At 47.1% G+C, this 20,841-nt stretch overlaps 2 protein-coding genes across 2 annotated transcripts in view; one reads left to right on the top strand and one right to left on the bottom strand.

Annotated features, from left to right (window-relative positions):
• The window catches only part of ece2a (endothelin converting enzyme 2a), a 75,286-nt gene extending 60,008 nt beyond the window's left edge, over positions 1-15,278 (bottom strand). The window contains 2 exon segments of the mRNA XM_079750287.1: positions 14,558-14,727; positions 15,213-15,278. Coding sequence (XP_079606413.1) covers positions 14,558-14,717 — 160 coding nt within the window. The 5' untranslated portion in view covers positions 14,718-14,727; positions 15,213-15,278.
• Positions 15,279-15,457: 179 nt separating this feature from the next.
• On the top strand, positions 15,458-20,524 carry acsm3 (acyl-CoA synthetase medium chain family member 3). Its single transcript, XM_079751155.1, has 14 exons — positions 15,458-15,625; positions 15,743-15,955; positions 16,489-16,699; positions 16,943-17,156; positions 17,480-17,623; positions 17,964-18,120; positions 18,349-18,428; positions 18,557-18,680; positions 18,759-18,839; positions 18,937-19,038; positions 19,359-19,486; positions 19,583-19,682; positions 19,790-19,909; positions 20,037-20,524. The coding sequence occupies exons 2-14, from the start codon at positions 15,743-15,745 to the stop codon at positions 20,133-20,135; spliced, it is 1,773 nt and encodes a 590-aa protein (XP_079607281.1). The 5' UTR covers positions 15,458-15,625; the 3' UTR covers positions 20,136-20,524.
• Positions 20,525-20,841: the final 317 nt, after the last annotated feature.

Genomic DNA, 20,841 nt, shown 5'->3' with positions numbered 1-20,841 from the left:
TGAAAAGGAGGCTTGGCCTACTTCACACGTGTCATTAGAGAACAGAGAGACATCCATCACTACAGAGGTGCTCTGGTATGGAGACACTGTAGCGGGGTAGAATGACCCAGCGTTATTTTATACAGTTTTCTCACACGCCCAACTACCTCCGTCTCCATGGAGACAGTGGAATAAGTCTTCACACCAATGTGTGTGTGTGTGTGTGTGTGTGTGTTAAAAAGTGCGTATGACTTTGAGAGATGAAGAACTTGATAGAAAAATTGTGTAGAGTGTTACATAAGAACAGCATGAAGAAGAGAGATAGCAGGAGATAAAAAGCATGAGAGTGAGATAGCACGAGACAGAGATAGCACAAAAGAATGAGAGATAGCACGGGAGAGAGATAGCACAAAAGAGAGAGAGATAGCACGAGAGAGATAGCACGAGATAAAAAGCATGAGAGAGATAGCACGAGAGAGAGAGATAGCACGAGAGAGGGTGATAGCACGAGAGAGAGCGCACAAGAGAGAGATAGAAGGAGAGAGAGAGAGAGAGAGAGAGAGAGAGAGAGAGAGAGAGAGAGAGAGAGAGAGAGAGAGAGAGAGAGAGAGAGAGAACCACCAGTACCACTGATAAAAAAGACGGGAAGAAATAAACGATTGAAGACATCAGAGATCAGAAGGGTAAGGAAGGCACAGTGAATTGGGCAGAGGATACAAGCGATGCATCAGACGAGAAGTCACAAAGTAGGTGTGAACACACACACACACACACACACACACACACACACACACACACACACAGAGGAGGTATACAGGGTAGACATGGTAACAAGGCAGACAAACAGGCACGTGGGGGGGGGGGGGCATGGCATGAAGTCACTGTTGTGGTCTGTGGTCGGAGCAGGGCTGCGGCCGTGGTTCGCCTGCAGCGTTTACAAACAGTCTTATGTAATCCTGTAGCTGTGTACTGCCTAAAATAAAGCTAGCACTCGCCACTAAGATCATATTGGTGATCCACACAGTCACACACCATCACACTCACACACTGACCCATGACAGAACATTTTGTCACAGTAATGGTTTGACAGGGGCGGATTAATGAGGAATCTGGGGTAAATAAAGGCGAGATACTGCATCAGGATAAAGACAAAACGGCCTGCGTTTAAACAGGGACAAACAACAGGAGGCGGATGAGAAAAACAGATGACGTCAAGTTTTAACCGACCCGGGCGTGGTTCTGTCAGAGACAGACCCGTTTTGTTCTGTTCTGGTTTTCCTGTGGCTCGTTCTGGTGCCATGCTCTTGCCTGTTGGATACCTGTTCTCAAGCTCTGAGCTGGGTCTATTATGAATGTTCATGTGGCCTTTCTGATCTTCATGGGATTCTTTTGCGCATGTGTAGACAGAGTAACAACAGGGTGGCTTTGTGCACGTCAGTAGAATGGGTCTGGTGGTTTATGCCAACGATCAATGGCAGTGCTTCCATCATTACATTTAAATGAGAGTCGTGTCCTCTGAATGCTAGTCAACACACATAGACACACGTGCACACACACATCCAGGCACACATTCTCATACACACATCTGCGCACACCCATACACACAAAGCAGGTTTTCCTTAAGGATCCCTACATTAATTTTTTCCGACACATTTTGTATACGTTGGTTAATTTAACCGCCGGGATATTTTGATAGATGTACAATGCAGTTGCTTAGCGACAGACAAAAATATGGAGGAGAAAACCACGATGATAAAAATGATGGTGATGATGATGATGATGGTCCAATCTAATGAGTGAATTAACCTGGCTAATGCGAGAACCTCCAGACACACGAGCACACATGCACACGGTGCCTCCAGCAGGACAGGTTAAGCAGGCCTCCTCCCCAGAGAGGACATCGCTGACGCAGGAGCTAAAGCGCGCTGGTGCGGCGGCGGCGGCGGCTATTTCTGCCGGCGGCCTGGGTTTTCCTGCGAGCCGCCTGGCAAAAGGGTTAATGAAGCCGTTAGGGCTGCGAGCACAACTCTGCGCTCGGCCTAAGCGCTCCTGCGGGCAGAGGGCGCCGGTGGTACCAGAATACCACAAGTGTAACTACGCGTCATCGGAGCTGACGGCCGGAGGCTGAGAGTGAGTGCGATGGAACACTGACGCAGCTGCGACGTCATGGCAACGGACCGATGGAGCCTGGGGTCGGGGACCACGGTTGTGGCGCGGCGCTCTTCGGGATTAAATGCTGCATTTGACAGAGAGCGAGGGAAAAAGCCTCATAATGTCGTAGGCCAATGCTAAGGCCATGTGTGACATGTGCATTATTCTTTAATCCTGCTCCTAATATAGACCTGTACGATCAGGTTTATGACAGTAGGCTCTCTGGGAGCTATGTCGTAGATTGTGTACCATTTTGTCCCGATTGAAATGTCATACATGTATACAGTAATAATACAATTAACATACATGAATAACTGCAGACAAACACACTTGGTTGTAAGTGCACACACCCACACAGAGACTCACACACACACAGTGTTTCTATGCTGGGATAGTACAACATCCCCCCCCCCCCCCCCCCCCCTTGCCAAGCTTTCAGCGTAAGTGGCGGGAGTCTGGTAATCCAGGACGGAGAGCGAGACTCTTCCATTGTGCATCTTTTACCTTTGACCTTGCGTCTCGGCTAGCACTTAGCACTACGGACCACGAGGACAGTGCAATGGAGGAGGCTGGGCGGGGCGGGGGACACACAGAAAGTGAGTGTGGGGAGAGGGAAAAAGCGTGGTGGGTGTGGAGGCCCGATGCAATGTAAAACAAAACATGGCAGAGTGACTGTGAGAGAACACATTGCGTGCAAACCCAAACCAACCCAACCCAACCCAAACCTTGAAGCACTGCCCAACTGGACCTGATGGGTGGAAACAACTAACCCCAAAAAAATTCCCAAATCATAGACTGCTGCTCCTTATCGTCAACATGCAGAGAAAGGGAAAGTTGCTGGAGGATACAAGGGTCGACCCGTCACCATGAAAACAAAACCCTCCCCTTTACTTGGAGACGTTTCTCCTTGCTGCAGAGTCTCTCTCTTTAAAAACAGTCAACTTTGGGGCTCCCCGGTGGCTCCCCAGATAGAGCGGGTACCACCCGAGTCCTTACAGCAGAGACCCGGGTTTGATTCCTGCCCGTGTTCCTATGCTTCATGTCCTCCCCGCTCTCTCTCCCATACCTTCCTGTCAACTCACTGTATCCTCATGAGTAAAAAGCATAAAAATTGTCATGTTCGTCATGCATGTGGAATGCCACCCACTAGCACACCGATACCTGCAGTCGTTGTCTCTCTCCCTCTGTCATAGCACTGACTTCCCAGTGTGTTTTAAAGCTGAAATTCAAAATGTATTCAGAGGGACGCAGGAGTTAAATCGTTCGTGCTGCATCCCGGGTTTGTCGATAGCAACCACACAAAGGCAGACTCACCCAAACCAAGAGACAACCACACACACACACACACACTCACAACAAAAGAACGCTGACAAGAACATGGGTTCATTCGACGCATCTCATGCTGACATCCGATACTCGAGAGATATCCTCTAATTAATGAAAGTAAAACAATAAACCTCTTGCCTCAAATGATAACATAATTCTACTCAAACACACTCAGTCACAGACTGGCTCTGTGTTCTGTTTATCAGGGCCGAGCCCATCGATCATCCCGGTCTGGTTGCCCGGGTAACCCTGTTAGTATTCAGAGCACGGAGCTCCGGCTTGCAGGGAGAGGTGTGTGCATGTATGTCTGTGTGTGTGTGTGTGTGTGTGTGTGTGTGTGTGTGTGTGTGTGTGTGTGTGTGTGTGTGTGTGTGTGTGTGTGTGTGTGTGTGTGTGTGTGTGTGTGTGTGTGTGTGTGTTACTTAGGAAGTGGAGATTCCCATTGGCTCTAAGGTGAAATTGTCACCGGATCGAGCATTCTTCCCTCCTTGTGTGTGTGTATATGTGTTACTATGTGTGTGTATGTGTGCCTCTGTGTTTGTGTGAGTGTGAGAGAGTGTGTGTGTGTGTGTGTCAAGCGCACCGTAAGTGCAAAACATCTATCTGATCGCAATCATTTCCCGTTCCTCTCTGCTTTCACGCCTCCCCCAGTCTTACTAAGCATCCACCTGCGTAGCCTCCCATCCCACCTCCACCACAGACCCCCACCGGCTCTCATTCTTCTCCTAACTCCACATTACCTTTAACCCACCCCCCTGCCTCCACTCACTGACTTTCTACATCTCATTCAGCCCGTACCCCTATCGACTTTCTACCCCCCTCTCCCCCTCCCTCACTCCCTCCCTTATTTTCCATTCATATTCTGCGGCTCTGAACCTCATTCATAAGCAGCACCACTCCTTACAGCGGCAAAGAGTGAGGGAGGAAGGGGAGGGGGGAGGAGAGACGAGGGGAGATGGAGGGAGGGTTGCCCCCACTGACTGCCGCAAGCTGAGGGCTCCCTGAAAGCAGCCAATCTGAATTCTGATGTGATGAGCAAGAGTGAAATGATGGGGTGTGCATCCATACGCCTCCGCCTCCTCCTCCTCCTCCTCCTCCTCCTCCCCCGCACTTTTTTCCTTCATTTTTTTTTCCCTCTCATTGATTCACCAGTATCTCCATTCATCCCCACTCCCTCGATCCATTCACAAAACGCGCGTGTCACCCGTCTCTTCCTCTGGCGCAGATGTTTCGTCGCGTGCACTTTCCTTACATCTCTCTACGTCACGGCGGTCGCCCAATGTGTTTGGCACGCGGGCGTGGGTGGACGTGTGCGTTGGGGGATATGTGTGTGCGTCGTGAGCGGGAGTGGACTGTCTGCCAGTGATTCAGAGCAGAGGACACTGCAGTTAAAAGAACAAATAAAAAAGCACTGCGCGTTTCTCCCCATCCACCTCCCCCGGTCTCCCTCCCTCTGTTGTTCTAATGCACCTGCGGCACCGCGGCGGGAATACCAATCCACCGTCAATCGCCTGGATCATCACTGCCGATAATTAACGTTTCGTCATTCCAATTAGGATTTCCGGGAGTTGGGGGGGGGGGGCACGCCTTCAGCATGATTAAGAAACGAGGAGCCAATGGGGAGACGGTGAGAAAGTCCCCTCAAGAGAGAAGGGAACAAAGAAGTAGGCCGGCATTAAATACATCAAGCTGATGCGAGGGAGGAAGTGTCGAGGCCAAGTGGCCACGGCGGGAGATCGAGGGCAGGGTCAGACCAGGCTCGGCGAGGACCTGATAGGGGCCGTATCTGATCCGCTGCAGCCACCGCTCGCCACAGGAACACAGGGCGGCGAACAATAGGAGGAAGGGCAGCGGGCGTGAAATGACCACGGACAGCGGGGTGTGTGTGTGTGTGTGTGTGTGTGTGTGTGTGTGTGTGTGTGTGTGTGTGTCAGGAGAGGGAGAAAGAGAGGGAGAGAGAGACTAGTGTTGGGGACATGAGGTTAATAGAAGGAGAAAAGCATAACGCCAGTGACAGAGAGATGTGAGGGGAGAGTGAGAGAGAAATGTGAGGGGAGATGGAGAGAGGTAGAGGGAGGGGGAGATGAAGAGAGATCTAGAAAGAGTTGCAGAGAGCGAGACAGAGAAAGAGAGACAGGCAGAGAGAGAGAAAAGGGATTTAAAAAGCAGAGGACAGAAGCGACTTGACGGTGTGAAATGCGTGTGGACAACCTGTGTTGGATGGCGGATAGGAAAACAAAAGGCCAATGACACGCGAGACAGCATGTTTCTGGACGATATTGAAACGTATGAGAGATGATCTGCCCGGGGAGGGAGACCAGCAGGCAGAGGGGATCTGTGAGGGGGGGGAGGCTGTCCTGGGCCCGGTGGATCTGATATCAGCTGGGTCCTCTAACAGCTGCTGAGGACTGACTGCTGACTTCATAAGTTCTCTGCTTATATCCTCACGGCACCATGCTGCCAGACACTTTCCATCCCATCAGCGGTTTGTGTTTGTGCGTGTGTGTTTGTGTGTGTGTGTGTGTGTGTGTGTGTGTGTGTGCGCATGTGTGTATGTCTGCGCACACACATCTGACGCTGTGGAAATAAATGGGGTGTGCGAGACCTTCACCTCAGATCTTCTTGGTAATACTGACTAAAAAGTCGGGGCTCCTCCTCTAGGTCAGCGTGTGACTCTCTCTCGGCCCAGCCATGCCTCCCCTCGCCCTCCAGGGTGAGACAGACCTGCATCTCAGATCCCCCGGTCAGACAGGACGACGTTCGCCAAGGCGGCGCCAAGACAAAAGGCATTCCTGCTGGATACTACCACCAGCGGGCTGAACGGCCCCTGTTGTGTAAAGTGGTGCCCCCCACTGTGCCCCCCTCCTCGGCTATATATAGACAGGTCTGTGGACACACAGATGGAGGCATTTGATACTCAATACTGACGGAGTCTGACCGCGAGGGAAAAGTGTTTGGGCGAGGCCAGCCCTCGAGGCAGACGACAGGAGGGGAAGTGCGGGAGGGAGGTAAAAGGTGATAAAGGGATGTGTGGTGTGTAGGGGGTGTGGCCTGGCGTCGACTGGCAACAAGGAGGTGGGACGGCTCGATCGGGGGGAACACACCCAGCTGTAGGAGGGGAACCTCATGAGGAAGCAGGATATATATACACCGTTTATTTGGTGCTTTGTGCTCTACCACATACAGTGAGGTCAGCAAGGGCGCATAGTATTTCCTGGAGGGGACATCCATTATATCTACTATATACATTACCACTTTTAGGCGATCACGACATATTTACCTATTTTATAGAGCCACATATCCACAAATGCAGCACCACTTGCTCTCTGAAAATAGACAGAGGTATAACTTGCCGTTCGTTTGCGCAACGATTCATTCAACGATAAATAGGGGGGAACAAAAAAAAAAAGTGTGTGTGTGAATCGTTTCAAAAGTCTAGTTGGTTTCTATTAAGCAGACATTTCCAATTACATTCATTCATTCTGAAATAATGTTGTGGCAGTGTTTGGGGACGACGGCTGGTTGAAGCAGCCTCACCTGGCCGAGTCTGATTGGACTGTGGGGCTGGGTGAGGCTGCACCCCTGTCGTGCATTGAGTCATCAGTTTGTAGAGGCTAACCAGCCATCTCCTCAAGCACTCTGGAGATCTCCTGCACGGCAGCGGAGCACTCCTGCCATGTTCATTAACCACAACTTCAACATAAACCGGATGTAACTTCACAACCCTGTGTCCTTTATGTTTGGAGCTCAGAAAAGTCCCCTAGGTGGAATGCAGCAGCCACCTGGGTGCCCTGTAGAATGGACCTTTGCTTCGCTTCTATCAGACTCCGCCTGGTGAATCGGCTTAAACCAGCCAGCATCCACACACACGCCCACAAATGTATATTGGGGGGGCGACAACTTGATGCAATTGATTGGTGATTAAGGCCCCGTTTACATGAGGACGCTTGCGGGTAAAAACGACAAAATATTTTATCGGAAGTGCCTTTTGTTTAGATGGTGACGGCGTGCACGCAGATTTCCTCCCGAAAACGCTTGTCTAAACGAGGGATAATAAGTGAGGACGCGACGCCACTTTTGCGTCTTCTGTTCAGACCGTCATCATGTAAACGTAGCCTCAATGAACTGTGATTGTTTGTTGGGTTTTAACGGGTTTGTGGTACTTGGTACCCACTTGTAAGTAAAGAGAATTATTGCATCAAGCCTGATCACTTCCTTGAAACAAGTTGTAGAGTTCAGATTGCGGTATACTGGCGCCAGAACAGGTACGATGGAAGTTTATCAACAGGGACTGCCAGGAAAATCACGGAAGGAGGGGCTCAACCTGGCACAGACAGCAGGGTCATTTTGGGAGATTTCGCCACATAGCACACAGAATACCTGACCCGTTATAATCATTAGGGTTAGGTATAGGTTTTTTAGACTGAGCCGTGACACTCATTCAGGGGAAGAAGTGAGCAAGATGCTCATCCCAAAAAGTCGTAAGGAAATGTTTTGTCAAGGCGGCTCACCACAGCCGGATGGCTGGTAATTGAGAAACAGATAAAACACCTAACCCGGCTTATGGTCTATCTATTGGCCAGGCGTTCACTCTGATGTACGCCGGTGGTGTGTGGCCAGCCGTGAATGTCAGATGGTTAATCATCCGGCCGCCCCCAAAAGCGCTGTTGTGCCCACTACCTCTAATTCTAGAGAATTGGCATGGATGTCATCGGTCCATTCGACCGTAGCACATGGGGTATCAATTTGAATTTGTCATTGTGGATTATGCAACCCAATATCCAGAGGCATTACCACTATCCTCTCACTCAGGGTGCATACCACAAGCACTGTTTCAATTAATCTTCAGAGTTGGAATACCAACAGATTCTAACTGTTCAAAGCACGTATTGATTTGACATGCCGAACAAGTTGGTGCACAAAGCTCTTCAGAATTTGGATAACTGGCTCGACCCTCTGGTATTCGCAGAAAAGGAGCACAGGCGGCACAGACCTCCTCAGATTTTGAAAGAGTTACGCCTGCTTGCTAGTCCGTACTCCAGGGGTGTTGGTTATAGGTGGGATAGGTGGTTCTAAAACTGAGTCTAACTCAATCTCAGTCAATCTTCTCTACCCTACCAGAGCGCACATTATTAACCACCACATAACATCCCAAGAAGTGAGAGTAAAGCAGGATTAAAGCAGGACACAAATGCAGGGCTGTTCAGGAAATAGGGGTAACAGTCACACTATGGCTAGTCTAGTCCCATTGGACTTGTTTGCAATTCCAACAGATCTATTTGGTTCTGTGTGGATTACAACGATGTTAATGATGTGTCCAAAGTTTGATGCGTATCCAATGAGTCAACATTATTCAATTATTTTTAACAGTGGATATAACCGAAGGCTACTTTAGAATTGCTTTTATCTCCAGAGCACAAGGAAAAAATGGCCTTCTCCTCTGCATTCCGGTTGTTCTAATTCAATGCACTTCCTTTGGGTTGGCTTAGGGACAGGGTGCTGAGTTCGCTGCTGCCTACCTTGATGATGTCATTATTCATAGGGACACCTGGCAATGGCATATGCAGCGGATGAGGGAAGTGTTAGGGGCAGTGGTGTACCTTTGCCTAAAACTCTTGGAACGAGAGAGGAGGTACAGCGCAGTGGAGAAGGAGGGTCAGGCCATCGAGTGGACTGTCGCCGCCCAACGTTTGCCTTGGGCGCTCATTCAACCTCTATTCAGACCACGCCCTGCTTCACGAGTTCCCACCCATGAAGGACACCAATGCACCGATCCCCCGTTGGCCTCACGCTTTACAGCCATTTAAGTTCAAGGTGATCCACAGGCGCCCAGATGGTGGTGGCTGACTTCCTCCTTCGCAATTCAGAGCAAAGTGGGGGGGGGGGGGGGGGGGAACAGAGAGGGAGTTGGTTGTCGGCCCTGGCCTAAGGCGGGCGGTGGGGACATGTGGCGTGAAGGGGGTGTCACTCGGTGTTGCCTGCAAACGAGGGCTCAATCAGAGGAACAGATGCAGAGCTGTAGGAGGTGAGCATAATGAGAGAGCAAGAAATATAGACAGATAGTTTTTTTTGCCCTCTCTCAAACAGTGAGGTTGGGTCCGTGTCTTGTCGTTCAATGAGCATCGCGTTTGGTGGTACTCAGTGTTTGGTGTGTTTGTGTATGTATGCATCTGTGTTCATGGGATTCAAGGGGGGGATATGGGTGAGAGCAAAGGCCGATTACATCCTGGCAACAATAGGAAACGGTAATTGAATGTGGGTCTGATGTCCTAATCGTGCTGGCAAATAGACGCACAACAGCTGAGGCCAATAAATACTGATTAAGACTCTCCGCAGGGCCACGATGATGTCACTAGGTGGACTATAAAAAGGGACGCACGCATGTCAGGCATGGGTCAGACTCAAAGCATCCTGTATTGCTACACGTCACATGGTACGTATGGGGGACGTCTGCGCGTGTGTACGCAGAGGTACGCAAACCTGATTCCGGGACCTCTCTTGCACAAACGGATGCAGTCTGCCAAACTGTGTCAACAACGCAAGCAAATGTAGAAACGCGTCCAATGAACAGCTGTTCACATTTACTCTGTGCATGGTAGGGCTAAAAGGTAAAACTCCTGCAATCAGTATTGACTCATAATGTGTCACATCCAGTGTCTCCCCCCAAAGCCCCCCCCCCCCCCCCCTTGAGTCAGGAGACATGATATCATAGCAACCAGGTGTAGTGATGCAGAAGTGCAGAGGGAACATTATGTGAAAGAGGCTTGCAACCCAGAGGCTATCCCCTCCTACCCTCCGTCCACCATCATCAGCCCGCCCCCTCCACTGCCGCGCTGGCAAGTGAGTGATTACATCATCGCTCAGGCCCCCCCAGGGGGGTGAGGGCCGAGCAGCTCTGACCCTGGGAGATCTTAACTCATTAGATCACTATACTGGGCGCCCAGAGAGTCGTAAAAAGCAGTGGCAGGCAGGAACAGGAGGCGCGTTACTTTTGATGATCGTTAATGCCTCCGTAATGTTGTCATCCATATGTCATCCACAGAGGTACTGTGAAAGGCTATGCACAGACACACACACACTGTAAAGGTGTACCATTCAAGTGTATGTGTTCCATCTGTGGCTGGGACTTAAGCCAACTTCTAATTTTGGGCTATGTTGACATCCATGTATTGTGAAATCTAAATGAACGATACAAATACAATACAAGTACTGCCCTGTGTAATGTGTTCACCTCTGATTGCTCCAACAGTTTCTTTATTAATTAGCTGTAGACGGTTATGTGGTCACAATCTAAAGAACAACGGAGCGAACGAACGAAGAATGAACGAAAAGAGGCCAGCCGAGCACAGATGTGGGTGAGGGAGTGTATGGCGAAGGGGGGGAGTAGGGCAGGAGGGATTCCTGACACCCAGACAATGAGAGAGAGAGAGAGAGAGAGAGAGAGGTGGCACAATGACAAACAAACCAACAGAGAGCAGACAAGCTTGTGGGAGCAACAATGAGAGAGAGCGGGGCAAAGAGAGAGCGGCGGGGAGAGAAAAAGAGAGGAATGGAGGCGGCAGACACAAGTGGGTGAGCAGCGCCGTATAGAATCAAATCAAAACAGGATGCAGCACAAAGACATCGCTAAATACACAGTGGTGATGATGGGAGCAGTTTTTTCTTTTAAGAACATGCTAAGGTGATAAGGTCACAGCTCGGATCCACCACAGCCACGTTCATGTTCTTGGAAGAAAAAACATTGGACAGGGACGGATTCAGCGGGAAGAAAATGTGAAAAGGAGTGGAGAAGAGCGAAACAGACAGGGAGAAGAGCAAATGGGAAAAGAGACGGTTGAACCCGTCGGACGCCTGCAGTACATCTCCCCCGCCCCCCCACCATCTTTGTGTAGATTAGTCTAATGGAAGTGACCTCCATCTACTGGCGCAAAGATTCCCCTTCCCAGAGTCTCATGCCGTCCCCGCCCCTTTCTTTCATTGCCCTACAGTTAAATGGCGTTCCGCCGCGGTGCTGCTAATTCCTGCCCTGTCAGTTGAGATGAGGCCCATCGTCCGTCTGATTCATGGGACCTGGCCAGGGATGATTTCAACATGAGAACTGATAAGGGTTGCGACAAAGGGAATCTATTCATAGCATTTCATTACTAAAGCGAGATGTGTACAGTGGGCCTGGTAGCCTACGAATCCCCCTTGGCCTCAGCAGGTGTGTGTGTTTCTGTCTGTCCCTGCGTTATGTGATAAGATGAGATGCACTTGAATAGAAATGAGGGTGTCACAGCAGGAAGTTTAAACAACCCTCTTTGTAACTTATTCATATATTATGGTTTTGCTTCTGTTTTTGTTCTCATCAATCTAAAGTGGCTTGGGTTTTTTTTCAACTGCAGTCGGACAGCAATGATAATAAATATAAGAGGTGAAAAAAAAACGATATCCCAATGTTCTAACAAACATTATTAAAGAAAACTCATCGTAAACACGGTGAGAGTAGCAGAAAGGTAGCTGCGTGTCCGTCTCTGAGAGGGGACCAGCCGCAGCAGCAGGGCATGCATGCCCCGTACGACGGATCATGTGCGTTTGGACGGCTCCCCGGAGAACAACGTGGTCCTGAGATGAGAGCACTCAGCCATTGTCGCTGCTCACCTTGGAGTCGGACATCAGTATGCACGCCGCAGTCTGCCCTGGCCCTGGCTCTGCTGCAGTGTGATGCAGGAGGACACAAGCACACCGATGGTTCTATGTATTTTTTTTAGAAATAAACATTGGCCCTTAATGCTACTCACAGCGCCACTGCAGGGGTGTCACCGTGCCGCACTGTGCTACGGATGGGTGTGTGTGTGTGTGTGTATGTTTCTTGATAAATTAAGAATGGTAATGTGATGATTGCTACACAAATCGAGTGTATCAAAATGGTAAAAGGTGCCTTATACCGGAGCTAGAAAATATATGCTTTTACCCTGAACAGAATAGGAATAGCCGAGTTATTATTCAACCATGTTTACAATGAAGATAATAAAGACATCCTTCTCTAACGAAATTGCGAATCCGTAAAGCTCTCGTCTCGCAGTACAAAAACGTGCAAGAAACGGGAAACAAAGAACCAAAACAAGAGCTATCTGCACTCTAAAGAATACCAATAATACCTCCTCACAAACTCTCCAACACACGCGAAAGCTTGCCACTACTTGACACAAAATTAACAAGGCCCCTCCCTCAAGCACACAGGGCCACTGTGCATAGATAAACAAAGTGCATTCACAGTAATGATGGACCACTAGAGACCCCTAGCGTCGTTGAGGGGTACAGCAGCAGACCATCCATCACTACCATCTGCCGAATAACTGCTTACTGGATATACAGTATCATATTGTTAGAATAAAGAACAAATTTAAATACATCCTAGGACACATCACAATGTAATTATAAAGCATGCATTAAAATATAATATTAAACTGCTAATAGCACAGCTGATTTGTCAGTTGCAACGATATTCCTGCAGCAACATTAATTATGATGTTGTAGGAACCACAGCAACATGGTGATCAGATGAACTCGCATTCCTCCACTGAGCACCATCATCGCAGCTGCCTTCCATGTTTGTATTCAGTGACTCTCGCCTGTGTAGAGTCTTGACCTATGGCGATCTAGAGCAGTGGTCCCATGAACCCCTTGAGCTGTTTTGTTTTGTCTTATGAACCCCTTGAGCTGTTTTGTCATTCAAGTATTACCCCATGCATATTGATGAATCCCCAAATGTCCTCATAATAAACTTTAGTAACTAACACTACTGATTGCACTTATTTACACTTATTATGCGTGGAAAAAATATATTCAGACACACCCAGTTGCAGTTTAAACTCCTTTGATGAGTAACTTGAGTTAATGAAAGACTTGAGCCTGTTTGTCTTTCATAAGCTTTGATGGTTGTGGGGGCAGTGTGTCTACAGCTACAACCAGGCTGTCCTCCACATTCAACCTGTTCCTCTGCTTGGGTTTCATGCGAGTCAAGGCTGAGAGGATCACTTCACATATATAAGTAGGTCTAAAAGGCAAAAGAGCATGCACTGCAAGTTTCCCAGCTCAGGATATTCCACTTCAAAAAATACCAAAATGTGTGATGTTCTCAATCATCAACAAGCCAATCTTAATGTGCAGTGTGGTAAGTGAATACAATACAATGAATATAATGCAGTTGTATCTCTCTCAAATGTTTAGTTTGGGATTCTGCACAAGCAAACACCTCTTCATTCCTGCAACAAGTTCCCTTTCAGAAAGGGTGTTTAGTTCCAGGAGAATATTGTCACGTCTTCATTCCTCACTGAAACCTAAAAATGTTGACAGGCTTGTTTTCTTTACTCTGGTTTACATTTTAAGAAGCCTACCTACCTCTTTTATCTTATGCACAGAAAACACACAAAGATACTGGTTGTGTGAATAAGAGAAGAGAAGAGACTGTGGTTGATTGTTATTACTCCTGTTTTGTTGTCCAAAGCTGATGTGCTTCCTGTATCAGCCACCATCATATTTTTGTTGTTTCAATCTGTATCAGGTAAATGACTACAATAATTGTTTTTATTTAAAAAAAATAATTGTGAGAGATCATGATCTAAATTATAAGCAACAAAATCAGGAAAAGATCAGAGTCCATGTGATTTGTGGTGTTCACACTGTATCCGAGTCAGATATGAGCAAAATATTATCCTCATATTTCTGATCTTTATGGTATAGCGACATCTGGCGGAAATGTTCTACAATTTGATTTTAAAAAAAACGAGCGCAATCGTTTTATGAAGAAATCCAAGCTTACAATTACCAGGTTCAATAAGCTAAACTAGACAAAAGTACACCCTTTGCCAGAACTCCATCTTTATAAGTTCACGTAACTTACGGATCATGTGCCAAGTGACAATATCAATGTTTGTATCAGAGTGTCCATTTGCAATGTCATTATATCATTGTGTCTCATAATCGGGTTGTCAATTATATTAGAGTAATCTGAAGAAAAAATAATTAAAATACTGGGGTAAAAGTAATCGACCCAAAGTGTCAGGCTACCAGTGTCATTACATTGTAATCGCAAAACGTAAGTAAAAGGTGTACGAACCCAGCACCAGGATAGAGTCATCCTTGTGGATCAGGTTCTCCAGAAGATGCTTGAACTTGGAGAAGTCCCCGAACCAGTCGAAGCTCTGCTCGACCCGGTACCTCTCGTCCCAGTAGTCCACGTCCTTGTACCGCCGGTTGTCATCCGGCAGATGATCCATGCTGTCTGTACTTTGACCAAAACAATTAAGTTAGGTGTATGGGAGGAAACATTATTCAGTACCTTCATCGCCCATGTTTCAATTGCATTCACATGTTGCTGACACTTTACTAAACCCTTATAAAGCACATATACAACTTTGATGCGTTAGTCTGAAAACGTCCACTTTGGGACCGTTTGTGTCATACGTCTAGTCATGTTACATGTTATCACCATTCACACACATGTGGTTTCCTACAATTTAATAATCAACATTAGTACTTGGAGGTCCGTTGATACTATGACAGCCCTCGGGTCTCCCTGAGGGAGACCCTGACTGAGTGTCACGGTATGCGGGAGAATCCACTGGACACTCACAGCTAACATCTGTTAGCCACAAGTGCTGTTAATGTAACGCGATCACACACAAATGCTACGACCTATTATCCCCTCCCACTCCATACAGACATGGATGGACATCATAGAACCTCTAGCATGGCTAAAAAAAGACACTTACGAAGTTTCCACTCCCTGTGGTCCAATCCCGGTGGAGCGGAGTGACTCCACGTGTTGTGTTCGCTCCCAGCAGGTCACAAGGCATTGTGGGTAGAACGCCCCCTTACTGCGGTGGTGACTGGGTCAATGTATTTCTGAGGAGCGTCTGCAAAAAACGAGCGTGTTTGTTTGTAAATCAATGTGATGTTTAATGTATTCTATTGATAAAACTTCTTATTGGCTTAATCGAGTGCATTGCATCTGGGATCGCTTTTTATCACCACTGAAGAAGAGGCGGGGCATGAAGTATTGTGCGCAGTGAATTATTGACTCAATGTTTTGGCGATATGGGATTTGGATTAGACATTGTTCTCATGCAAAGTATGTTCAGACCAACAAACGACCCACGCGGAAGGTTATTCTGAGTATTTCGAGGTAAACGTTGCTTTCTTTATATCCTAAGTTATGTACTTTGATAAGATAATTGTCAGATGCAAAAAATAACATGAATGCCTAATGATTTATCTGCCTTGTTGGTTTTGTTTCTCCTAGATGAAGAGACTAGTTGACCTACGTTTTATTCTTAAGGAGCCAACCAGAAGCCACCCGAGAATAATAACCAGAGACAGCCATACACACAAGGCATGTCATCCTAAAAACTTTACTGACTATGACACCATTAAACATGAATTCAAATTCCCCCAAATCTCTGGGCATTTTAATTTTGCAGAAGATGTCTTAGACAAGTGGACAGAAAAAGAAAAGGTAACTTTTTATTTTTACTCTAAACATTGACATGTTATTATGAAACTGTAACATGTCGTGTGTGTGTGTGTGTGTGTGTGTGTGTGTGTGTGTGTGTGTGTGTGTGTGTGTGTGTGTGTGTGTGTGTGGCTATGATAGTGAAATGCATTGTAAAAGTATTTGGTTTAAATTAAGGAACAGACTCAACAAATTCATATCTATGTTATTACTGTTACAAATATATCTTACAGAACTTTTGCTGCCATTACTGCCTATTTTGCACTACCACTTAACTTTTACAGAAATCTATGCTGCTACTTCCTACATATACAGTACATAGTAGACTCTTATATTTTATTGTCTATCTTTTTAATATTAATAAATGTCCCTATCTGTTGTGCACTCTGAAATGTCTTGTCTTATCTGTTATGACTGTGCACTTTATCTGTTCACTGTGAGATATTGAGAAACGTCTTCTCGATTCCTTTGTATGTCTGGGACATGTGAAGTAATCAAAAGTAACCCTGACTTTGACTTTGCCCCTACTTCTTGAGGCTGGCGGCAGAGCATCTAACCCTGCGCTCTGGTGGGTAGATGGCCAGAGAAGGGAGGTTCAGTGGAGCTTTGAGGAGCTGGGCTTCCACTCTAGGAAACTGGCCAATGTCTTCACTGAGCTCTGTCAGCTCAGGCAACAGGACCGCGTCTTCCTGATGCTGCCCAGGATTCCAGAGTGGTGGCTGGTCAATATCGCATGCCTCCGAACAGGTAACTGTTTACAAAAGTATGAATTAAGGCCACTTCCATGACTCAACTTTCTGTTCACTATCTAGTCACAGTGGGTAAAAGTATGTTTGCAAACTAGTTTTATTATAATGGGGCAGTATTATGTCCTGACAAATCATTTAAAATTACACAAAGTTTTAGAATAACCAAGAGAGCCTTCTCAAGAGGTCAAACGTCTCTGAAGTATGTCAGCAAATGGCTCATAACGGGTTTCCATGTCCCCAGGCACTGTGCTTCTGCCAGGGACCTGTCAGCTGACTGCCAGAGACATACTTCACCGGCTGCGCACCTCCGGGGCCAAATGTGTGGTCACAGACGAGTCCCTGGCCCCACTGGTGGATGAGGTGGCCCCCCAGTGCCCTGCCCTGAGCTGTAAAATAATAGTGTCTCACTCCAACAGCAGGCGAGACGGCTGGAGAAACCTCCAGGATCTGATGAGGTAAGCTGCAAAACAAACATAGTATTATGTACTCATTTGGCTCAAAGTGGCCCACATCCAAAGCCTCTTTGTGAATTTGTGAATTCAGATGTATGTCATAACACAGATTCAGGGGGTGAGGCATCTTGCAGAATGATGCATACAGGTTGGCTCTGGCCAGTGGGGATAAGACCCACTAACTTTCAGCTTGGATTGCAACATGCTAAACACTTCACTGTCCAGAAAATAAAAGACCCTTAATTATTAAAAACTACATTCAGACGGCATTCAATGATTGCTTTTGTTATTACCAGTAGTTGTGTCTATGTTGTGCTTTGATTTAGCAACGTGTCCAGCGACCATGTCTGTGTGAAGACCCCCAGAGATGACCCCATGAGCATCTTCTTCACCAGCGGCACAACAGGGTCTCCTAAAATGACCCAGCACAGCCAATGCAGCTTTGGGATCGGCCTGACTGTCAATGGAAAGTGAGTTGTAGAAGCTCTATCCCTCCATGATTGAATTATATTGAGTGACATTGTTTAGAAATGTAACTATTTGTAATTTAGCATGGTCTATAAGGAGGAATAGTCATCGGGCTTGAGGATGCCTTTCTTAAGGATATTCCTGTTCTTTGGGGATTGAACCCAGTACCATTTGGTTGTGGAGTCCAACACCCTAGCCAATATACCATCCTGAATTTAACAATCCGAGTGACTGGATTGTTTTCAACATGAACTTACCGTTCTGAGGTCTAATTTGTCAGTGATTGTTTATTTTAATGATCTTCGTCATCGTCCCATCTGCGGCTCCTCTCCTGAAACGGAGGTACTGGCTGGACCTGACGGCCAGGGACGTGCTGTGGAACACGTCCGACACAGGGTGGGCCAAAACGGCCTGGAGCAGCGTGTACGCCGCCTGGATCCAGGGGTCCTGCGTCTTCGTCCACCGCATGCCCCGCTTTGACGCCTCCACCGTGCTCGAGGTGAGCCGGCCGCTGCCCTGGTTGGCTGGTCAGATGGGAGGAGGAGGAGGGCGGGGATTTGAAGATGGATCCAATTATTCTATCCTGTGATCCTGTGATCTGGTCTTTTTTTTAAGGAAACAATTAAAATCTACATATTTTTCCTCCAATCCGCAACACTAAACCAAATGTTTATTTCCTGCCAGAAACAGTTAATGCTAAGCAGCTTTGCTTTTTTGTATTCTTTAGACGTTGTCCCATTTTCCCATCACCACGTTCTGCACTGCTCCGACGGCCTACCGCATGCTCATTCAAGAAGATATGTCAAAGTAGGTAGAATCTGTTCCGTTGCCTTCTTGTTGTTTACATAATTACTGTGAGAGTAAATCAAAGGGGGGCCTTGTTGGGTCACCGCCACGGTTAAAACACAAACCTTGGATTTCTCTCTCTCCCTCAGGTACAGCTTTGGGTCGTTGCAGCACTGTGTGTGTGCCGGGGAACCCATTAACCCAGAGGTAATGCAGAAATGGAAGGAGGCCACCGGACTGCATATCTATGAAGGATACGGACAGACGGAAACGGTGAGGAAATACCAAATTCTCTTCTATGTTAACAAAAACTGAATTGCTTTCCCTGATACAAACGTAATCCTCTCATAGGTCCTGATTGCCGGTACCTTTAAGGGGATGGGCATCAAGCCGGGGTCAATAGGAAAGGCGTCTCCAGCATATGATGTGCAGGTGAGGGACGGCCACGCCCTTTAAGACAGCCAGCGTGACCTCAGGAACCAGACATCAAAACACAAACCAACATCCATGCTTTTATTTCTTCTGTCAGATTGTGGATGAGGAAGGTACTCCCCTGTCCAAAGGAACAGAGGGCAACATTGGCGTCAGAGTCAAACCAGAAAAGCCCTTGAGTCTCTTTACTGAATACACAGTGAGTAGGTTTGGTTTGATTTGCCTTGCATCTGGACGGTTGCTGGTTCAATCCCGGCTTCTGATGCTTTATTGATGTCTTTGGGCAAGACACCTCTTAATATCTCCTATGCTTCTCCCGACAAACTGGTTTTCACCTTGCACTGTTAACCACAGTGTGTTTGTGTGTGGGTGTCTGTGTGGGTCTCTGTGTATGTGTGTGTGTTTATCTGTCTGTGTGTCTGTGCGTGCGTGCGTGCAAAATGATTAGAGCATTGATAATGGCAAACTTTCTATGTTTGTCCAACTGTGTGAATGACCTCTCAACACTGGCCGCCACAGGGGGATCCGGAGAAGACGGCAGAGTGTTACCGGGCAGACTTCTACCTGACCGGAGACAGGGGGTACATGGACGAGGACGGTTACCTGTGGTTTGTGGGACGCGCCGATGATGTCATCCTTTCGTCTGGGTACGAGTGACTCCCGGGGTTCAAAGTGGCCCCTTTTTCGATGTTGATGCAAAATATTGGAAGAATAAATGAACGAAGTTCACTCTGGGGGTTCAGGTACCGGATCGGTCCGTTTGAAGTGGAGAACGCTCTGATTGAACATGAGGCCGTCGCAGAGTCGGCGGTGGTGAGCAGCCCAGACCCAATCAGAGGAGAGGTACGCACAACGCCCATGTAGTTATCACAATAATGTTGTTTCCCCTCCTGGAGTAATACTTTGAGAGACTGGGCCGACCAGAGGCTAAGTATACATTCCTCCCCCAGGTGGTGAAGGCGTTCATCGTCTTGACGGCCGAATACGAGTCTCACGATAAAAGCCAGCTGGTGGCAGACCTGCAGACGCATGTCAAACAGGTCACGGCACCGTACAAGTACCCACGCAAGGTATTGACTGTGATTATACACACATACCATTAGATAGCATTATAGACATGCATGCCATTAACAATGTATTAAAACAAGGTGATCTTGAAATTGAATGTTGTCTCTGTTTGCAATCCAATGTTTCCAGATTGAGTTTGTGGAGCAGCTGCCAAAGACCATCAGTGGCAAGATTAGAAGAGTGGAGTTACGCAAGAGAGAATGGAGCACCAAACCGGAGGCTGAATGATTTTTACATTTTATGCAGCATAAATATTTTCTCAAATAGAATCTTTTTTTTTTTTTTAGATTAAGCATAAACTCTAATTACAGATGTGCAATAGCCGTTTCTCACACACAAAACTGGAAAACTAAATAATTTAAGAAATAGCAAAAAAATATTATTGTCTACATTATTTACAGTCTGACTTTTAGCAGCATGAAATGAATACATTTTTACATTTTATGTTTCTCAATAGGCAATAAGGATGAATTACATATACAGCCATCAGGCAGTAGAATATCCAACTGCTTCACAAACCTAGTTTACTTAAAAGTAGGCACTCCTTATTTTACAGCAACTGTACCTGTAGTCCCATTCCTTACTGACCAGAATACGGGATACATATGCGCTGAACCTCTGTCGGTAAAGTTGACCATTAGGTGTATTGGTATATGTGTGACCACTGACCACTAGCGGCGCCAGGATTTTGATTTTGGGTGGGCCTCCAGAAAACTGGATGGGCCAGTTAAAACAAGCCAAAAATAAAAACCGGGTTCCCCTTCATCTCCGTTTCAGCGCTTTTCTGCGGCACTGAGGACAGCGACTCAGTAGCCTACCTGTGTGGCTCTTATGTTGATGTCCGGACAAAGACATACACCTTGGCTCTTTTGAACGTTCAATACACAAAAAGACTGAAACGGAATTATATCTTTGGAGGTTCTGTTTCTCTCTC

The sequence above is a fragment of the Pollachius pollachius genome (genome assembly GCF_949987615.1).
Source record: "Pollachius pollachius genome assembly, chromosome: 14".
Taxonomy (NCBI): Eukaryota; Metazoa; Chordata; class Actinopteri; order Gadiformes; family Gadidae; genus Pollachius; species Pollachius pollachius.
The sequence above is the reverse complement of the archived record's forward strand: the minus strand, read 5'-3'. Positions and strand labels throughout refer to the sequence as shown.

What these genes read in the sequence shown, in the direction of transcription:
- acsm3 (XM_079751155.1), top strand. Translation starts at nt 15,743, where the DNA reads ATGAAGAGACTAGTTGACCTACGTTTTATTCTTAAGGAGCCAACCAGA. An exon ending in CTCCAGCATATGATGTGCAG is followed by an intron (nt 18,840 to 18,936) that starts GTGAGGGACGGC and finishes TTCTTCTGTCAG; the next exon opens with ATTGTGGATGAGGAAGGTAC. An exon ending in CGTACAAGTACCCACGCAAG is followed by an intron (nt 19,910 to 20,036) that starts GTATTGACTGTG and finishes CAATGTTTCCAG; the next exon opens with ATTGAGTTTGTGGAGCAGCT.